Source organism: Scyliorhinus canicula, chromosome 7 (genome assembly GCF_902713615.1).
Source record: "Scyliorhinus canicula chromosome 7, sScyCan1.1, whole genome shotgun sequence".
NCBI lineage: Eukaryota > Metazoa > Chordata > Chondrichthyes > Carcharhiniformes > Scyliorhinidae > Scyliorhinus > Scyliorhinus canicula.
In genome coordinates this window covers 198,046,528-198,066,573 of record NC_052152.1, presented here as the reverse complement: position 1 = coordinate 198,066,573, position 20,046 = coordinate 198,046,528, and the positions used below count along the sequence as shown (strand labels likewise).

General features: G+C 46.6%; 1 protein-coding gene across 1 annotated transcript in view; it reads right to left on the bottom strand.

Moving 5' to 3' along the window:
• Positions 1-17,401, bottom strand: part of LOC119969162 (N-terminal EF-hand calcium-binding protein 1-like) — a gene marked incomplete at its 5' end in the record, with an annotated part of 108,605 nt that extends 91,204 nt beyond the window's left edge. The window contains 3 exons of the mRNA XM_038802389.1: positions 1,345-1,370; positions 13,963-14,071; positions 17,368-17,401. Of these exons, the coding sequence (XP_038658317.1) occupies positions 1,345-1,370; positions 13,963-14,071; positions 17,368-17,401 (169 nt within the window). The remainder of the gene's footprint in view (positions 1-1,344; positions 1,371-13,962; positions 14,072-17,367) is intronic.
• Between the last annotated feature and the right edge of the window lie 2,645 nt (positions 17,402-20,046).

The window sequence follows — 20,046 nt, the reverse complement described above, 5'->3', positions numbered from 1 at the left end:
GTTGGCCCTTATTTCAAGTGGGTTGGAGTATAAAAGTTAGGAAGCCTTGCTGTGACTGTACAAGGTACTGGTTAGACCACATCTGGAGTACGGGGAGCAGTTTTGGTCCCTTTATTTAAGGAAAGATATTATTATTTCATTGGAGACGGTTCAGAGAAGGTTCACTAGGATGATCCCCAGTATGGGGGATGGAGGGGGGGATTGTCTTAAGGCAAAGGTTAAACAGGTTGGCACTCTTTGGAATTTAGAAGATTGAGAAGTGGTCTCATTGAAACATCGAGGATTCTTAAGGGGCTTGACAGGGTAAATGCTGAGAGGATGGTTCCTCTTTTGAGAGAATCTAGGACCAGAGGGCATAGTCTCAGAATAAATGGGTGCCAATCCCTTGATGAGGATTTCCTTCTGTATATTTAAGGCTGAGATAGTCAGGTTCTTGATCAGCAAGGGAATCAAGGGTTACAGGGAAAGGGCAGGAAAGTGGAAGCGAGGAGTGTCGGATCCACCATGATCCTATTGAATGGTGGAGCAGGCCCAAGGGGCCGAATGGCCAACTCCTCACCCTATTTCTGATGGTCTTATGGGTTCAGAGTGGAGAGGGTGTTTTATCACAGCCAGCCTGGGTGTTTAGAAGAACTTTGCGTTACTGAGACCATTTTAGCTTAAGATATACTTTGTAATCCGTGTCAACCTTAAAATCTGCATATATCAGTAAAGCTAAGGGGGGGAGTAAAAGAGTATTGTATCACCAATAACCTTTTCATGTTTAATAGATGCTTTTTTTCTTTTTGTTAAAACTAATTAGTGGTCTTGCGAATCTGATCCTCCACGTTTTCTAAAAAAAAGTAAAAGTAACGATTGGCCAGGGAGATCCCCCCCCCCCCCCCCCCCACACACACATGAAAGATTGAACAGAGAACCTCAATTTACTTTAACAACAGACATTGACCCCTACAGGGACTGGCAAGGCGACAGGAACAGTGAAGAGCTGAGTCGCTTTCTCTGACATTGTTCGCACTTTGCACCAGCAACAGCCTCTGGACAATGGACGCACAACACATTGCCCAGCGTGTCCCAGCAAAACAATAGCCGCTAGCTTTGTCTGTCTTTGCAGAGTTGAAGGATCAGTTTGACAGAAGCAGTGCAGATGAACCGAGTACAGGGCAGTATCGCGTCAGAGGGAAATAAGGGAGTCTGAGGGTTGTTAAAGTGCACGCACACACAAATTATTGCAGTCACAGGTCCCCCTGGACTTGCTCAGACACGAATCACTGGAAAGGCTAAAGGACGTTCAACATTGAAAATAAATGGCTGGACAGAAAAGGGACAATAATATCGCTGACTTACCGCACAATTCCTCTGTGTCCAAATTACTGTTTAAGGAGAAAGTGAAGATGGATTATAATGATGCCCTTAGCAATGGCTAATATTATTTAATTTTTTAAAAATACAATAATCAATGTTAATCAAAAGGATTTCATACAATGGTATAAACTATTTGCCTTCAGCTAGGCAGTACGGTGGCACAGTGGTTAGCACTGCTGCCTCACAGCATCAGGGACCTGGGTTCAATTCCAGCCTCGGGTGACTATCAGTGTGGAGTTTGCACCTTCGGGAGCTCCAGTTTTCTCGCGCTGTCCAAAGACTTTTTCTTTCTTATTTTAAAATAAATTTAGAGTACACAATTCAATCTTTTTTTTTAACCAATTAAGGGGCAATTTAGCGTGGCCAATCCATCTATCTGGCACATCTTTGGGGTGTGGGGGTGAGACCCACGCAGACACGGGGATGGGGGGGGGGGAGGGGGGAATACAGACCGATCCAGAGGACAATGAAATGTACCTAAAGTTAGTTAAATGAAGGACAAAATAAACCTCTCTGTACAATAAAGTAAATTAGCGCGGGCAAGAAAAATGTAATGTATACACACAACTGTTTATGAATACGAGAAAAGCCAATAAAAAATTTTTTTTTTTAAAAAGACCCGGGGATAGATAGGTTCTTGATTAATAAGGGGATCAGGGGTTATGGGGGAGAAGGCAGGAAAATGGGGATGAGAAAATATCAGCCATGATTGAATGGCGCAGCAGATTCGATGGGCCGAGTGGCCTAATTCTGCTCCTATGTCTTATGGTCTTTTGATAGGGCGGGGGACTGGGCCTAAGTAGGGTGCTCTTTCGGAGATTTGGTGTAGACTCGATGGGATGAATGGCCTCCTTCTGCCCTGCAGGGACGTTATGGATTCTACACCATTTCAGCTTGATATCTTCAGCCTGAAATTATCAGTTGTGGGTGATGGTGACTTTTGTCAGTCTTTGTTTGGTACAATCATTATGGTAATGTAATGGTTGTGTTACTGGAGTCACAATCTGATCCCACAGACCACCATTCTAAAGAATAAAACCGTGTTATTACCAACCCAGACCAGACCCCAACAATGGCCATGATACTGGACTAATACCCCAATATTATAGTCTATTTTAAAACTGGGTGGGAGGAATGATTCACTCCAGGAGTGATCGCAGGAAAAATAGGACTTTGGTATTTCTTTTTTAAAAATTTTTTCCAATGAAGGGGCAATTTAGGGTGGCCAATCCACCTACCCTGCATATCTTTGGGTTGTGGGGGTAAGACCCAGACACAGGGAGAATGTGCAAACTCCACACGGACAGTGACCCTAACCACTGTGCCATGGGCTTTGATATTTCTAAAGCAAAACTTTATTATGAATACAATATTAAACTTTTAACTTCAGACCCAAAAGGAACAGCTTACTATTACCCCTTAACACAACTCTACAATTTCCCATTAAACAACAAGAAAAGAAACATCCAGCTCTTAATCCAGTTTAAAATTAGCAGGGCATAGAGTAATACTTGCTTTAGTAAACACATTTTGTCCCACTTGGAACATCTTCAGACTCTGGCTGAATATCTTCAAATACCTGCTTCATCTAAAATGGCCAGCCGCAAAGGATAATGACGCCGTGAGGCAACAGAGCTAACCCATTGCACCACCGTGCTGCCCAGTCGTGACACGGTTAACACCTTCAGCGCAGTTACGACCCAGACATATAACCAACCCCACCCGGGCTGGCATTCTGAAGGCTCGTGGTTTCCTGACAGAACGATCTGACAACCTCCATACTCTTTTCACGCGGTGGATTCATTTTTTCCCCAAGGCATTTGCTTTTGGTACTAGGCACCACCTTAACAAGCACGTCATTTGGGACTTTTGGGAGGAAACCGGAGCCCCCGGAGGAAACCCACGCAGACACGGGGAGAACGTGCAGACTCCGCACAGACAGTGACCCAAGACGGGAATCAAACCTGGGACCCTGGCACTGTGAAGCAACAGTGCCAACCACTGTGCTACCATGTCGCCCATATGCACACATGTGCAAAATTGTGCGTTATGGAGAGGAGTTTTAAGAATTATGAGAGCAACAGGCTTGTACGTATTCCAATGTAAAGAAAATCAGACTTTAGAAAAAGCCATCCAAATTGTCAGGCAATTGGAAGTCCATCAGCAAAAATGGTCCACTTTGTGTGGTGAAGGTAAACCGTGGTATGGAGCAAGCCTTTTTTTTATATACATTTAGACTACCCAATTAATTTTTCCCAATTAACGGGCAATTAAGTATGGCCAATCCACCTAGCCTGCACATCTTTGGGTTGTGGGGGCAAAACCCACGCAAACACAGGGAGAATGTGCAAACTCCACACGGACAGTGACCCAGAGATGGAATTGAACTTTGGACCTCGGTGCCGTGAGGCTGTAGGGCTAACCCACTGTGCCACCGTGCTGCCCCTGTATGGAGCAATCCTAACCGTCTAGCTCACAAGGCAGCAAAAGGGCAGGGAGACGTCAGGGGACGGAAAGCAATACCCAAGCAAAACACAAGATGGCGACTATCAGACTGATTCCAGGGATGACGGGACTGTCATATGAGGAGAGATTGACTGGGTTGGGATTGTTCTCGCTGGAGTTCAGAAGAATGAGGGGGGATCTCATTGAGACTTATAAAATTCTCACAGGACTAGACAGGTTAGATGCAGGGAAGATGTTACCAATGATAGGTGTGTCCAGAACCAGGGGTCACAGCCTGAGGATTCAGGGTAAACCATTTCGGACAGAGATAAGGAGACACTTCTTCACACAAAGAGTGGTGAGCCTGTGCAATTCTATGCCACAGGAAGTAGTTTATGCTATAACTTTGAATATATTCAAAAGGCGGCTGCACATGGCACTTGGGGAGAATGGGATCAAAGGCTATGGGGAGAAAGCAGGATTAAGCTATTGAGTTGGATGACCAGGCATGATCGTGATGAATGGCGGAGCAGGTTCAAAGGGCCAAAAGGCCCTTCGAGCCTGTCCTCTATGTATCTATGTATGTAATCATGCTCCTATCCTCTATGTATCTATGTATGTAATCATGTCATCGCTGTGTCACCAAACGACCTCACAAGCACAAGAAGCGTCCGCCGATTACCGGGCAACGGCTTCACTGCAGCCCCCTGGGACACTTTGGAAAAGTGTGCAAGTCGTAAACCTCAAGATGTGCGGAGGATCCCAAACAAATCCATGAGAAAGATGAGCCACACTGAGCAGTCTGCCCCGACCCTCTGAAAGAGCACCCTGCTTAGGGTCAGGCCTCACCATATCCCCATAACCCCACCTAACCTTTTAGACCCTAAGGGGCAATTTATCATGGCCAATCCACCTAACCTGCACATCTTGGGACTGTGGGAAAACAGGTGCGCCAGGAGGAAACCCACGCACACACGGGGAGAAAGTGCAAACTCCACACAGACAGTCGCCCGAGGCTGGAATTGAAATTGGGTCCATGGCACTGTGAGGCAGCAGTGCTACCCACTGTGCCGCCATGATCATAGAATCATAGAATTTGCAGTGCAGAAGGCGGCCATTCAGCCCTTCAAGTCTGTACTGGCCCTTGGAAAGAGTACCCTACATAAGCCCACACCTCCACCCTACCTAACGTTTTGGACACTAAGGGGGCAATGTAGCATGGCCAATCCACCTAACCTGCACATCTTTGGGCTGTGGGAGGAAACCGGAGCACCCGGAGGAAACCCACGCAGACACTGGGAGAACATGCAGACTCCACGCAGACACGGGGAGAACGTGCAAACTCCACACAGCCAGTCATCCGAGGCTGGAATTGAACCCGGGACCCAGGAGCTGTGAGTTAGCAGTGCTAACCACTGTGCCACCGTGCCACCCTGTCTCTGCAAAGAGTGAGGATGTGACTAGTAAAATAGATAAGGGAGAACCAGTGGACATGGTGTATTTGGACTTTCAGAAACTTTTTGATAAGGTTCCTAATAAGAGGTTAGTGGGCAGAATTAAAGAACATGGGATAGGGAGAAATGTATTGGCATAGATCAAGAATTGGTTGACTGACAGGAAACAGAGAATGGGAATAAATGGATCTTTTTCCATGTTTGGGCTTGTGCCCCCAGCTGTTCACGATATATCTGAATACACTTTTGTGTGAAAAACAGAAAGGACGAGTATTGTTTAAATGGTGATCTATTGGGAAGTGTAGGATAGTTGGATTCGTCCGGGCCATACTGCATGCGGTGTGTCTGTTGTCTGTATGTGTGTCCTTGTACATCAGTCAATGAAAGTGGAGAGGCAGGTGCAGAAAGCAATTAAGAAGGCAAATGGTATGTTGACCTTCATTGCAAGAGGATTTGAGTTCAGACGCAGGAATATTTTACCGTAGTTACACAGGGCCTTGGTGTGACCACACCTGGAGTATTGTGTTCAGTTTTGGCCTCCCTACCTAAGAAAGGATATACTTGCCATAGATGGATTGCAGCGGAGGTTCACTAGGCCGATACCACGGTTGGCAGTACTGTCCTGTGAGGAGAGATTGGTTTGACTGGGCCCTGTATTCACTCGAGTTTAGAAGGATGAGAGGAGATCTGATTGAAACCTTTCTAAGCGGGCTGCCCAGGCTAGAGGCAGTGAGAACGCTTTCCCTGGTTGGGGAATCCAGAACCATGGGACAAAGTCTCGGGATAGGGGGTAGACCATTTAGGACTGAGATGGGGAAATACTTCTTCCCTCAAAGGGTAGTGAACCTGTGGAATTCTCTACCACAGAAGGCTGTGGAGGCCACTGAATGTATTCAAGAAAGAGATAGGTTTTTAAAAGATTTTAATGGCATCAAGGGGTATGGGGACAAAGCGGGAACCTGGCATTGAGATCAAGAATCAGCCATGGTCATAGTGAATGGCGGAGCAGGCTTGAAGGGCCGAATGGCCTACTCCTGCTCCGAGTTTCTTTTTTCTTAAATAAATTTAGAATACCCAACCATTTTTTTCCAATTAAGAAGCAATTTAGCATGGCCCATCCACCTACCCTGCACATCTTTGGGTTGTAGGGATGAGACCCATGCAGACACATAAGAACTAGGAGCATGATTAGGCCATCTGGCCCCTCGAGCCTGCTCCGCCATTCAATGAGATCATGGATGATCTTTTGTGGACTCAGCTCCACTTTCTGGCCCGAACACCATAACCCTTAATCCCTTTATTCTTCAAAAAACTATCTATCTTTATCTTAAAAACATTTAATGAAGGAGCCTCAACTCCTTCGCTGGGCAAGGAATTCCATAGATTCACAACCCTTTGGGTGAAGAAGTTCCTCCTAAACTCAGTCCTAAATCTACTTCCCCTTATTTTGAGGCTATGTCCCCGGGTTCTGCTTTCACCCGCCAGTGGAAACAACCTGCCCACATCTATCCTATCTATTCCCTTCATAATTTTATATGTTTCTACAAGATCCCCCCTCATCCTTCTAAATTCCAACGAGTACAGTCCCAGTCTACTCAACTTCTCCTCATTGAGAGAACACAGAGAGAATGTGCAAACTCCACACGGACAGTGAGCCGGGGCCAGGATCGAACCCGGGTCCCCTCGGTGCCGTGATGCAGCAGCGCTAACCACTGCGCCACCATGCCGCTCTCTGCTCCTAGTTTCTATGTAACAATGAGCTGATGAGACTTCCCCTGCAGTTGCAACTTCAATTATCCGGATGGCTGGTTTCGTTTATGAAAAAAGTACAGATTCCAGGCTTGTTACTTCGCTCTGCTTCACAGTCTGTCGGCAGCATTCACAAGTGCAATGCCTTGGGCAGCACGGTGGCACAGTGGGTTAGCCCTGCTGTCTCACGGCGCCAAGGTCCCAGGTTCAATCCCGGCTCTGGGTCACTGTCCGTGTTGAGTTTGCACATTCTCCCCGTGCCTGCGTGGGTTTCGCCCCCACAACCCAAAGATGTGCAGGGTAGGTGGATTGGCCATGCTAAATTGCCCCTTAATTGGAAAAAATGAATTGGGTACTCTAAATTTATATTAAAAAAAACAAGAGCCAATGCTGGAAGCAAACTGAAAGAGAGTTAATGTCTGAATTGACATCGGCTGTGTGGCTTCAGGCCAAGCACTATAATGTCACATTTTGCCACCCCCCCTCTCCCCCCCACCTCGGACTACAGTCCAGTTACAAATCAAAGGACAGGAGACTGACAAGGTTGATTTGTGTTAGAGCAGGGAGATATCTCCAGATTCCATGCCATAGGCAGCTTGTTATAGTCCCTCCTTTTCTTAGCTTCGCTTTGGGACAACCTGTGTTTTTGACTGTCACGTCGGGAAGATTTTGAAGGTCTTGCTGCTCTTGCTGCTTTGCTGGTTTCCGATGACAAGTGTAAGGCAAGGCTCGTTCTGACGGTCAGTGCATCGGTCAGCCTGTGTCTGAGACACCCTCAAATAGCTCACCCAGACGGGTGGACTCTGCTGGTGTATAAAAGAAGCGCAATAATTCTCTCCCTGCCAGCAATCAAATATGTAACTTTAAAAGGGAAAACCTTGCTGTTAGAGAGTACTTTCACAATCCAGAATCGAGGAACATAGATACATAGATCTGAAAGATAGAAGAAGAAGGCCTTTTGGCCCATCGAGCCTGCTCCACCATTCATCACGATCATGGCTGATCATCCAACCCAATAGCCTAATCCTGCTTTCTCCCCATAGCCTTTGATCCCATTCAGCACGGTAGCATAGCGGTTAGCACAATTGCTTCACAGCTCCAGGGTCCCAGGTTCGATTCCCGGCTTGGGTCACTGTCTGTGCGGAGTCTGCACTTTCTTCCCGTGTGTGCGTGGGTTTCCTCCGGGCGCTCCGGTTTCCTCCCTCAGTCCAAAGATGTGCAGGTTAGGTGGTTTGGCCATGATAAACTGCCCTTAGTGTCCAAAATAGCCCTTAGTGTTGGATGGGGTTACTGGGTTATGGGGATAGGGTGGGGGTGTGGGCTTGGGTAGGGTGCTCTTTCCAAGAGCTGGTGCGGACTCGATGGGCCGAATGGCCTCCTTCTGCACTGTAAATTCTATGATTCACCCCAAGTGCTATATCTAGCCACCTCTTGAATATATTCAATGTTTTAGCATCAACTACTGCCTGTGGTAATGAATTCCACAGGCTCACCACTCTTTGGGTGAAGAAATGTCTCCTTATTTCTCCTTATATCGAAATAGTTTATCCTGAATCCTCAGACTGTGACCCCTGGTTCTGGATACATCTTCCCTGAATCTACCCTGTCTAGTCCCGTTAGATTTTTATAAATCTCTATGAAATCCCTCCTCATTCTTCTGAACTCCAGCGAGAACAATCCCAACCCAGTCAATCTCTCCTCATATGACAGTCCCGCCATCCCTGGAATCAGTCTGATAAACTTTCACTGAACTCCCTCGAGAGGAAGAACATTTTTCCTCAGAGAAGGAGACCAAAACTGCACACAATATTCCAGGTGTGGCCTCACCAAGGCCCTGTATTATTGCAGCAACACATCCCTGCTTCTATACTCAAAACCTCTCGCAATGAAGGCCAAAATACCATTAGCCTTCTTTACTGCCTGCTGCACCTGCATGCTTACCTTCAGCGACTGGTGCACAAGGACACCCAGGTCTCGCTGCACACTCCCCTCTCCCAATTTACAACCATTCAGGTAGTAATCTGCCTTCCTGTTTTTGCTTCCAGTTGAATAACTTTGATAACCTCACACTTATCCAAATTATACTGCATCAGCCATTGATTTGCCCACTCGCCCAACCTGTCCAAATCATGCTGTAGGATCTCTGCATCCTCATCACATTTCATCCTCCCACCTAATTTGGTATCATCTGCAAACTTTGTGATGTTACATTTTGTTCCCTCATCCAAATCATTAATATATATTGTGAACATCTGGGGTCCCAGCACCGATCCCTGTGGTACCCCACTAATTACTGCCTGCCAATTTGTAAAGGACCCATTAATCCCTACTCTTTGTTTCCTCTCTGCCAACCAGTTTTCTATCCACCTCAATGCATTTTCCCCCAATCCCATGCGCTTAAATTTTGCACAATAATCTCTTATGCGGGTCTTTGTCAAACGCCTCTGAAAGTCCAAATATACCACATCGACTGGCTCTCCCTTGTCAACTGTATTGGTTACATCTTCAAAGAATTCCAACAGATTTGTCAAGCATAATTTCCCTTCATGAATCCATGCTGACTCTGACTGATCCTGCCACTGCTTTCTAAATGTTCCGCTATAAAATCCTTGATAATGGATTCAAGCATTTTCCCCACTCCTGATGTTAGGCTTACTGGTCTATAATTCCCTGCTTTCTCTCTACCTCCCTTTTTGAATATTGGAGTGACGTGAGCTACCCTCCAATCTGCAGGGACAGTTCCAGAGTCTATAGAATCCCAGAAGATGACCACCAATGCATCCACTATTTCCAGAGCCACCTCCTTAAGCACTCTGGGATGCAGATTCTCAGGCCCTGGGGATTTATCCGCCTTCAATCCCATCAGTTTTCCCAGCATCATTTCTCTACTAATGTTGATCTCCATCAGTTCTTCCCTCTCATTAAACCTTTCATTCTTCAACATTCCTGGTATCTGATTTGTGTCCTCTTTTGTGAAGAACCAAAGTATGTATTCAATTGCTCAGCCATTTCTTGGGGAAATATTTATGTTGGTGACGAAGGGTGGAATGGGATGGGAGATAGTCAAGTCACATCTGTGCTGGGGAGATCCCATCTTCCATCAGTCCTGAGGCCTACAGGATGTATGTCATGCTTTACACATGCACGTTCCATTCAGTGATTTCTGAACTTCAGCCAGACACAGAAGAGTAGAAAAACAAACCATGCCCAAACAGTGTTCCATCAGTTTATGATACCGGATGTTTTCTTGAAAGGAGGGAGATGGGTGGTGTTTTCATCCAACCAATAAAGCTGTATCTCTAAGCATTCTGGGAGTAGCTTATGGAGAAGGGTAGGGCAAGGTTGAGATAGCGCGTTGGTTGTATTAGAGAGACATATAGATTACTGTAACATATATTCAATACTGTTATTTTTTTTATCGCTTATTGTCACAAGTAGGCTTCAAAGAAGTTCCTGTGAAATGCCCCTAGTTGCCACATTCTGGCACCTGTTCAGGGAGGCCGGTGTGGGAAGTGAACCCACGCTGCTGTCCTTGTTCTGCATTACAAGTCAGCTGTTTGGCCCACTGTGCTAAACCAGCTCTCAAAGTCTTTTCTTTCTGTTGGAACTTGCATGTTTGTGGACAGACAATAAAATGGCTTATCCAGTTGCATTTTTGATTAAACTCTATAAATACCTAGAATGGGGCAGTTATTTTATGAGGAAATGTTGGACAGGCTGGGCCTTTATCCATTTGAGTTCAGAAGAATGAGAGGTGATCTTATTGAGACCCATAGGCAGTGACCCAGCTGGGAATCGAAGCTGGGACCCTGGTACTGTGTTGCCGCAGTGCTAACCACTGTGCTACCGTGCTGCCCTAAAGTCCACATGAACAGTGGCCCAGAGCCAGGACCGAACCTGGGACCTTGGCGCTATCAGGTAGCAGTGCTAACCACTGCGCCACCGTGCTGCCCTACTAATTGGCCACAGTAAATTGCCCCCTAATTGAAAATAAAAGAATTGGATACTCTAATTTTTTTTTTAAAAGAAAGGAATCGGAAGGAAATGTGTCATCAGATTCTCAGGACAGTCGATTAAAGTAACGTTCAAACATGGAAAAAGCCCAACGTCTACCCAGCTTCTTTGTCCACATGGAAGATCCTGACCAATCAGCACACTGGAAAACTTAGCATTGCAGATTCAACAAGTAGAAGGCCAATTCAGGGTTAGCTCAGAAGCCTCATAAAGAGTAGGTTAGCACACTGCTCTTTTCTATTGGCTCCATTGCAGATGACATTTTAGTAATACATGGTGTGGACATTGACACCGCAACCCATGAAGAGGTTATTAAGGCCACATAATTCAATCTTTGGAAAAACATTCTTACCAACTGGGCGAGGTTTAGCTAGTACTCTCAGAACTCCAGAGAAAATATGGATGTTTATTTCAGCAATGACCTATTGTTTTGCTGATAGTTGCGAGTATGGAGATCTAAAGGATTAACTCATCCAAGACGGTATTGTGGTGGGCATCCTTGACGAAGGCTTATCTAACTTCCTGCAATCCAAGGAAGATCTAACGTTACCCAAGGCAGTTCAATTAATGAGACAGTGTGAGCTATGGAAGGGTGAGGGAGAATCATTGCAGAGTCAGGCCACTGGTTCAGTCTAGTTTGTGAGCGATAGAGTTCCGACTGCACCAAAAGAATAGCAGACTCAGAAAGTAGAAAGGACAGTTACTGCCATGATCCATTGCTGCCATTGTGGTGTCAAAAAAACCTCAAAGGCACAAAGAATGTCCCGTCAGACATGCAGAGCGTCATGTCTGCCAGAGGTGGGGCCATGACCAAAAGCCTGCTACTAAAAATATCTAAAGGGAAACCAATCAGATCAAGCAGAATCCAGGAAATAGAAGATATGGAGGAATAGGAAGTATCTGTCTTGGGTGAAGTTGCAAAATCCAAGGAGACCTTTTGGGCTGTGGAGATATCATAGTCAATGGCCACAGAAATCATTTTAAGTTGGACATAGGGGCAACAGTGTCCATTCTATTTGAAACAGTGCAGTGATGGAAACCTGAATTTCTCCAATCATCTACAAATCAACACCATGGTCCAAGGGGAACCCTACTCAAGGTGCAAGGGTAGATGACCGACACACTTCAAAGTGATGGCAGAGAATTTGCTGATATTCTTTACATTGTCCGTGATCAAGGTTGCTCTTTATTAAACAGAGACGTTTCTGTATCTTTGCAGCTTCTTTAATAGACAGTATCAGTGGGAAACCAAATTGACCTGAGCGGCGTGTCCTAGTCTCCATTCAAGAAGTTCCGAAGTTCTACAGGAACTCATTACTGGAACAGCATTACTCTTTGAAGAGAAGGCGCATGAAAATGGAGAGCAAACCTCCACTGACCATTACTGATAATGGACAGTGCCCAGCCAGGAGGAAATTCTGGACCTCACATTACTTTTCGAAGAGAGAGTGGATGAGAGCAATGACCAAGATACCACTGATGAGTGTGACCAATCCACCTGACCATTCTGATGAGGACATTGACGACACAGGACAACCTGATGCACACACTGACGTTGGTGCAGGGAAACCAGGAACAGAAACTCTGACAATGGCCTGCGGGACAATTGCAGAACACAAAGCTAACTCCCTTAAGCTCTGACCTCAAGGCTGAAGCGGAAGTGTCTAAAACTGCCAATTTATTCACTACCGATTTCGCGCACACTACAGACATACAAGGGAGTGTAACTTCTCTGAATCTAACAGAGGCAGAACAACAACCTGACCCAGTAAAACATGATATAGTCACAGGTCCCGAGGTGACATTCAGCTCTATTCCAGATGTTGCCTTGACTGCTGAAGCTCTCATGATGCCCAGGTTAAAGGAACAATAACTTCCTACTGTTGTGAAAGCAGAGTGTGCATATGCAAAATAAAAGAAGCAGATAGACCACACCCTACAGTATCGATGGAAGTATCGTTAACTCCACTTGAGAACAATCTTCACTCTTCTGTTTGTCCATCGGATTCATTCTTGAATGTGCCATGATTTGGGAGTGCACAACACTTCATTCAGGGCACTGAAATCACTGAATGTACTTAAATAACAGCTACCTCTGCCAAGCAACACATCTTCTGGATCAGAGGGTTACAGAGCCGCTACAGCTACTCAAACCTTATCCTGACCAAGTCTCATTCCCTCAAGAAAGAGCATCCCCTCTGAAGGGGATGTAACGAAAAAGGAGAAACAGAAAATATAAGTTCATCACGTTTTCCTGTACACCTGAAAAGTCTGCCGACTGGTTCAGGTGCACTCCAGGTAGAATATGTCGAACGTCCATCCTACATGTCCTCTAAGAGAGACGAGGACACAGCTGGAGATTGACGCCACTGGTTCAAGAAACGAGAAGTAGGATATGTAAATAGTTAAGGAGTATTTCAATAAGCAGAATGAAAGATTTGGGGGGGGGGGAGGTGGGACAAAGGGTTAGTAACGTCTATACATTGTCAGTGGTGTCAGAGTACATGTTTCTAAAACTATGCTTCTGGAAGGAACCTCGTGTTTATCTATCCCTTCACATTGTTGAATATAATTAATAAACATTTGGAAGTTTCTGGATGCCTTGTTTCCAGTCGGCTCAGCTAAACACATCCTGGGCCCATTGCTGATGATACTTCATCCTGGATAATATTTATTCTTCAATCTACATTGCAAAAATAGATTAACTGGACATCATCGTGTTACTGTGCGCAAATTGGTTACTGCGTTTCCCACGTCACAACAGTGACGACATTTCAAACAGACTTTATTGGGTGTAAAGAGCTTTTGGATGTCCCGTGCTTCTGAAAGGTGCTACAGAAACCTAATGCTTTCTGACTTTTCTGAGGAACAACGCTTAACATCCCCCTTCCAAAGTCACTGGGCTCACTCATCCCAATTAAACAGAAGTGGTACCTACTCTGTACGGTGCTTATCAATCTTATGAAACAGCTCCCGTAACTCATCAGTGCCCAGGACTCCATCCGCAAAGTAGGCCTTGAACTCGTCAAACGATAATTTACCATCATCTGGAAGAAGACAAGTCAGGCCCTCAAATTATGCAAGCATCAACAGTGCATTTCATAACGTTTATCACAACTGAGGCCCTAATTTTAAAGGACAGGGGCCGGGGTGCAGGGATGGTAGTAGTTGGAGGAGGGAGGGGGGAGGAGGAGGTTGTAGAGGCCGGCAAATCACCACGCTGAGTGGACCACACATAATTTCCGTGAGTCTTCCCAGATTCCCGACCGAGCCCAACCAGATCCCTTACCCAGCAACTCAAGGTGGCAGGCCAACCAGTGACCCATGGCAATGCCCTCCACTTAAAATAAAGAATGTGAAGATTAGACCCTGCTCGCCTTGTGTGGGTGCAGTGCACTCGCCGGCTGAACAGGGTAGGCTGAGAGATGGCGGGATCAGAACTGTTTAGATTGAACTGAGTTCCCTGCCCAGTTTCCACCAGGCGAGAGAAACGTTAAAACTATTGGTGACTGTGGTGGTATGATTTGCATAGCTGTCTGCCATTGGTGCAGAACACTGGCTTACCATTGGCCCTGGTCGGTCATGTGTCTCTTGACCGATTGGTTGAGACCAGTCATGTGACGGCTCTCCGATTGGTCGAGAGGCTGAGTTAACCACGCCTCCATACCGAGGTATAAATAGTTGGGACGCCCGGCGGTCGTCCATTTTATTGTAGTCAACCGCAGGGCTAAGTTCTAGCTTATTAAAGCCTAACTTTTGTATAGCAACTCGTCTCTTGTGCAATTGATGGCTCATCAGTGACATAGTGGGAAAGTCACTGGGATAGCGATCTAGAAGGCCTGACTCTGAGGGCATGGGTCCAAATCCTATCATGGCGTAAATCTGGGCAGGAATTCTCCTGCTCTTGGCAGGCGGTGGGAACCTCTGGCTCCTCCTGCGAGTTTTCCAGCAGCGCGGGATGGCTTTAATGGGTATTCCCATTGGCAAGAGGCGGGAGCAGAGAGTCCCACCGCCAGCGAACAGCGCATTGTCTCCCGCTGCCGGGGAACATGTGGCTGGGAGGCTGGAGAACCCCACTCCTGGTGTATAAAACTAGTCTCAGGAATGGCGACCATGATAACTATCGTTGTCTACTGTTTAAAAACCCAACACCCACCCACGGGAGACGGTGTTTATCTTTAAAGTATTTATTTTAAATCTCCTTGTGGGCCAGGAGTTCAAGTGAGCTTCCAGGCCTCGCGGGGAATTCTCGGCCTCCCTTTCCCAGATATCCCTCCCTCTCTCCCACTGATCGCTTCCAGAGCCATGTTCCTTCCTTTCCTCAGGTTATGGATGGTGAGGGTTGCTTTTGGTCACTGAAGTCCTATAACCAAGGAAATCTGCCATCCTTGCCTGGTCTACAGACTCCAGACCCACGGCAATGTATTTGACTCTTAATCCCTCTGAAATAGCCCCGCACTCAGTTCAAGGGTAATTAGGGAGGGCAACAAATGCTGGGCCTTGTCAGCAATATCTACAACAACTGAAAGAATAAAATAAATAAATAAAAGCAGGACCTCCAGTATTTGCCATTTTGTTCTGATTACTGATTTTGAGTGTACACAGCTCCTCATATTGACAATTGTCCCTTCAAAATGCGACTCTTAGCTGTCCTATGAAATGTCCTCACATGTCACTCAATTGAGGGATTGGTTGAGACCAGTCATGTGACGGCTCTCCGATTGGTCGAGAGGCTGAGTTAACCACGCCTCCATACCGAGGTATAAATAGTTGGGACGCCCGGCGGTCGTCCATTTTATTGTAGTCAACCGCAGGGCTAAGTTCTAGCTTATTAAAGCCTAACTTTTGTATAGCAACTCGTCTCTTGTGCAATTGATGGCTCATCAGTGACATAGTGGGAAAGTCACTGGGATAGCGATCTAGAAGGCCTGACTCTGAGGGCATGGGTCCAAATCCTATCATGGCGTAAATCTGGGCAGGAATTCTCCTGCTCTTGGCAGGCGGTGGGAACCTCTGGCTCCTCCTGCGAGTTTTCCAGCAGCGCGGGATGGCTTTAATGGGTATTCCCATTGGCAAGAGGCGGGAGCAGAGAGTCCCACCGCCAGCGAACAGCGCATTGTCTCCCGCTGCCGGGGAACATGTGGCTGGGAGGCTGGAGAACCCCACTCCTGGTGTATAAAACTAGTCTCAGGAATGGCGACCATGATAACTATCGTTGTCTACTGTTTAAAAACCCAACACCCACCCACGGGAGACGGTGTTTATCTTTAAAGTATTTATTTTAAATCTCCTTGTGGGCCAGGAGTTCAAGTGAGCTTCCAGGCCTCGCGGGGAATTCTCGGCCTCCCTTTCCCAGATATCCCTCCCTCTCTCCCACTGATCGCTTCCAGAGCCATGTTCCTTCCTTTCCTCAGGTTATGGATGGTGAGGGTTGCTTTTGGTCACTGAAGTCCTATAACCAAGGAAATCTGCCATCCTTGCCTGGTCTACAGACTCCAGACCCACGGCAATGTATTTGACTCTTAATCCCTCTGAAATAGCCCCGCACTCAGTTCAAGGGTAATTAGGGAGGGCAACAAATGCTGGGCCTTGTCAGCAATATCTACAACAACTGAAAGAATAAAATAAATAAATAAAAGCAGGACCTCCAGTATTTGCCATTTTGTTCTGATTACTGATTTTGAGTGTACACAGCTCCTCATATTGACAATTGTCCCTTCAAAATGCGACTCTTAGCTGTCCTATGAAATGTCCTCACATGTCACTCAATTGAGGGACATGTGAGGACATTTCATAGGACAGTTAAGAGTCGCATTTTGAAGGGACAACTGTCAATATGAGGAGCTGTGTACACTCTAAATCAGTCATCAGAACAAAATGGCAAATAATGGAGGTCCTGCAGATGGGTAATAATAATACTACTACGGATAATAATCTTTATTATTGGCACAAGTAGGCTTACATTAACACCGCAATGGAGTTACTGTGGAAAGCCCCTAGTCGCCATGTTCCGGCGCCTGTTCGGGTACACAGAGGGAGAATTGAAAATGTCCAATTCACCCAACAGCACATCTTTCGGGACTTGTGGGAGAGAACCGGAGCACCCGGAGGAAACCCACGCACACACGGGGAGAACGTGCAGACTCCACACAGACGGTGACCCAAGCCGGGAATCGAACCCGGGACCCTGGTGCTGTGAAGCAACAGTGCTAACCACTGTGCTACCGTGCCGCCCTAATAAATGCTGGCCTTGCCAACAATGCCTACATCCCATGAATGAATAAAAAAGTGACACCAGACACAGAGACAGAAGCTGTTAAAATACAATATATGGTTGACTCACCATTCTTGTCGGCTCTGCGAAAAATCTGAAAACAGAAAGATTAAAAAGCAAACATGAATTGAATCCCACGGGTAATGCATCTTTCAGAAGGTTGTAAAAAGCACAATATAATTTTTTGCTTATCATCAGATATCAATGCAGCTGCCCTGGGAGGACAATTGCACTCAGCGACATCACTCTCAAGTGCAAAATCATCACCAGCAGATTTGTAATGAATTCTACTTTTATTGAAAAAAAAATAGAGCTGGCTAAATGCCTCATAAAGAACAAGGCTAAAGAACATCGAAGCAGCATGGGAATTTCTCTTTAGGCCATTCAGCCCCTCACGTTCAACCAATCAATTACATTAAGGCCAGTTTGCAGCTTAATTGACACCCTCGACCAGCCTTAATAATTCATTAATAATCTTTATTGTCACAGGCAGGCTTACATTAACACTGCAATGACGTTACTATGAAAAGTCCCTAGTCGCCACATTCTAGCGCCTGTTCGGGTACACAGAGGGAGAATTCAGAATGTCCAACTTACCTAACAGCGCGTCTTTAAGGGTTTGTGGGTTGGAACCCGGAGGAAACCCACGCAGGCACGGGGAGAAGATGCAGACTCCACCCAGACAGTGACCCAAGCCGGGAATCGAACCTGGGACCCTGGCGCTGTGAAGCAACAGTGCTAACCACTGTGCTACCATTCATTAACCTTCACTATCCCGGCCTAACAAAGGTATCAGAAGCATATATATGGATATGATATGGTTTAGAGCAGGCATTGTCAAACTCGGGGGTGAGACTCGCAGGTGGGTCGCGGGCGAGTGTCGGGAGGGTCACGGAGCAGTCTGTCGCGGCGCTCCCGATCTTCCAAATCTGTGCACAACAGCCGCAGCAGCCGGCTGTTAATAACACCGGCTACAAGCAGCCTTCAAAATGGCCACGAACATGTAAATAAAAATGCAGCCGCACTGCGCATGCGGGCCTGTTTTATTCATTTATTTTATTCATTTTCCTTTTTGTTTACAAGTTCGGGGGGGTTTTATTTGATAAAATGTTATTGGTAAAAAATGCAGAACTTTGGACAGATGGAGACTCCATACTTTGCAACTCCTTCATCCAACAGGTTCCATTGGAGGAGCGTGTACGAGGGCCAAAGGGACCCAAAACCATTTCCTCCATTTTTGACAGCAGCAAACAAGGTAAGAGAAAATGGTGGGTCGCGCAGGTCAGCCGGCGTGGGTCGCGTAGGTCGGCCGGCGTGGGTCGCGAAGGTTGGCCGGCGTGGGTCGCGAAGGTTGGCTGGAGTGGGTCGCGAAGGTCGGCTGGCGTGGGTCACAAAGGTCGGCCGGCGTGGGTCGCGAAGATCGGCTGGCGTGGGTCGCGAAGGTCGGCTGGCGTGGGTCGCGAAGGTCGGCTGGCGTGGGTCGCGAAGGTCGGCCTGGTTAGGTCCCATAGGTTGGCCGGTTGGTAAAAATGGATCCCCGGAAAGAAAGTTTGAAGAACACTGGTTTAGAGGGTAATGGGGCTTCAGTGTTTTCGGGACCCATGGAATCCCCTATTGAATAAAGTCATAGTGCGATAATGTAGTTTGCAATGCTACACTGATACTCTGGTTTTCCTTCCGTTACCTCTGTCAGTGGCTGAGGAATGAGGAAGTGGAGTCAGAGAAAAGATTTGCGAGGGATTATTATGGAATTTTGCTCTGTGATTATTCACCCCCATTCAGGGACCAAATAAGAGGCCCGGAAGGCAAATTAGACATGGTATGTCAAAATGAGAAGGTTTTTCTTATTACATGTTTTCTATTTTCTCTTTTATCAGGAGCGTGGAAAGTCGCTTCAGCAACAGCGATAAAATCAACTGGAAGGAAAAGGAGCCTTGATCACTTGTTAGATGCTATTTTGTTTTTTTTAATCACCATTTTGTTTTCAATGTTGAGCCAAAGGTTAGGAAGCAGCTCACACATAAATAAATAGGTTAGTGCCTGTTGCTCGTGTTGCAGAGAATGCAGGCCCTAAAGGATCATGAGTTCAAGGCAATAACACTTTAAAGTGTTAGCTATACAATCCCTGCGAGTCCCATTCCAAAGATTTGAGAGTGGAATTCAGGCTGATACAATGCAGTGCTGAAGGAGGGCGGCACCAGAACACTACCCCAGACTGAAGCAGGTGCTGAGGCAAACTCCACACGGGCAGTGACCCAGAGCCGAGGTCAAACCTGGGACGTCGGCGCCGTGAGGCAGCAGTGCTAACCACTGCGCCACCGTGCTGACCTTACTCTAAGAGTTTGCGATGCAACGCATCGTCCTGGAATAGAACATAGAACATACAGTGCAGAAGGAGGCCATTCGGCCCATCGAGTCTGCACCGGCCCACTTGAGCCCTCACTTCCACCCTATCCCCGTAACCCAATAACCCCGCCTAACCTTTTTGGACACTAAGGGCAATTTATCATGGCCCATCCACCTAACCGGCACGTCTTTGGACTGTAGGAGGAAACCGGAGCACCCGGAGGAAACCCACGCACACACGGGGAGAACGTGCAGACGCCGCACAGACAGTGACCCAAGCCGGAATCGAACCTGGGACCCTGGCGCTGTGAAGCCACAGTGCTATCCACTTGCGCGACCGTGCTGAATGGGAACACAAGTTGGGGAAATGGTAAATGGGTGTGTCAAAAGTACAGCAAATTA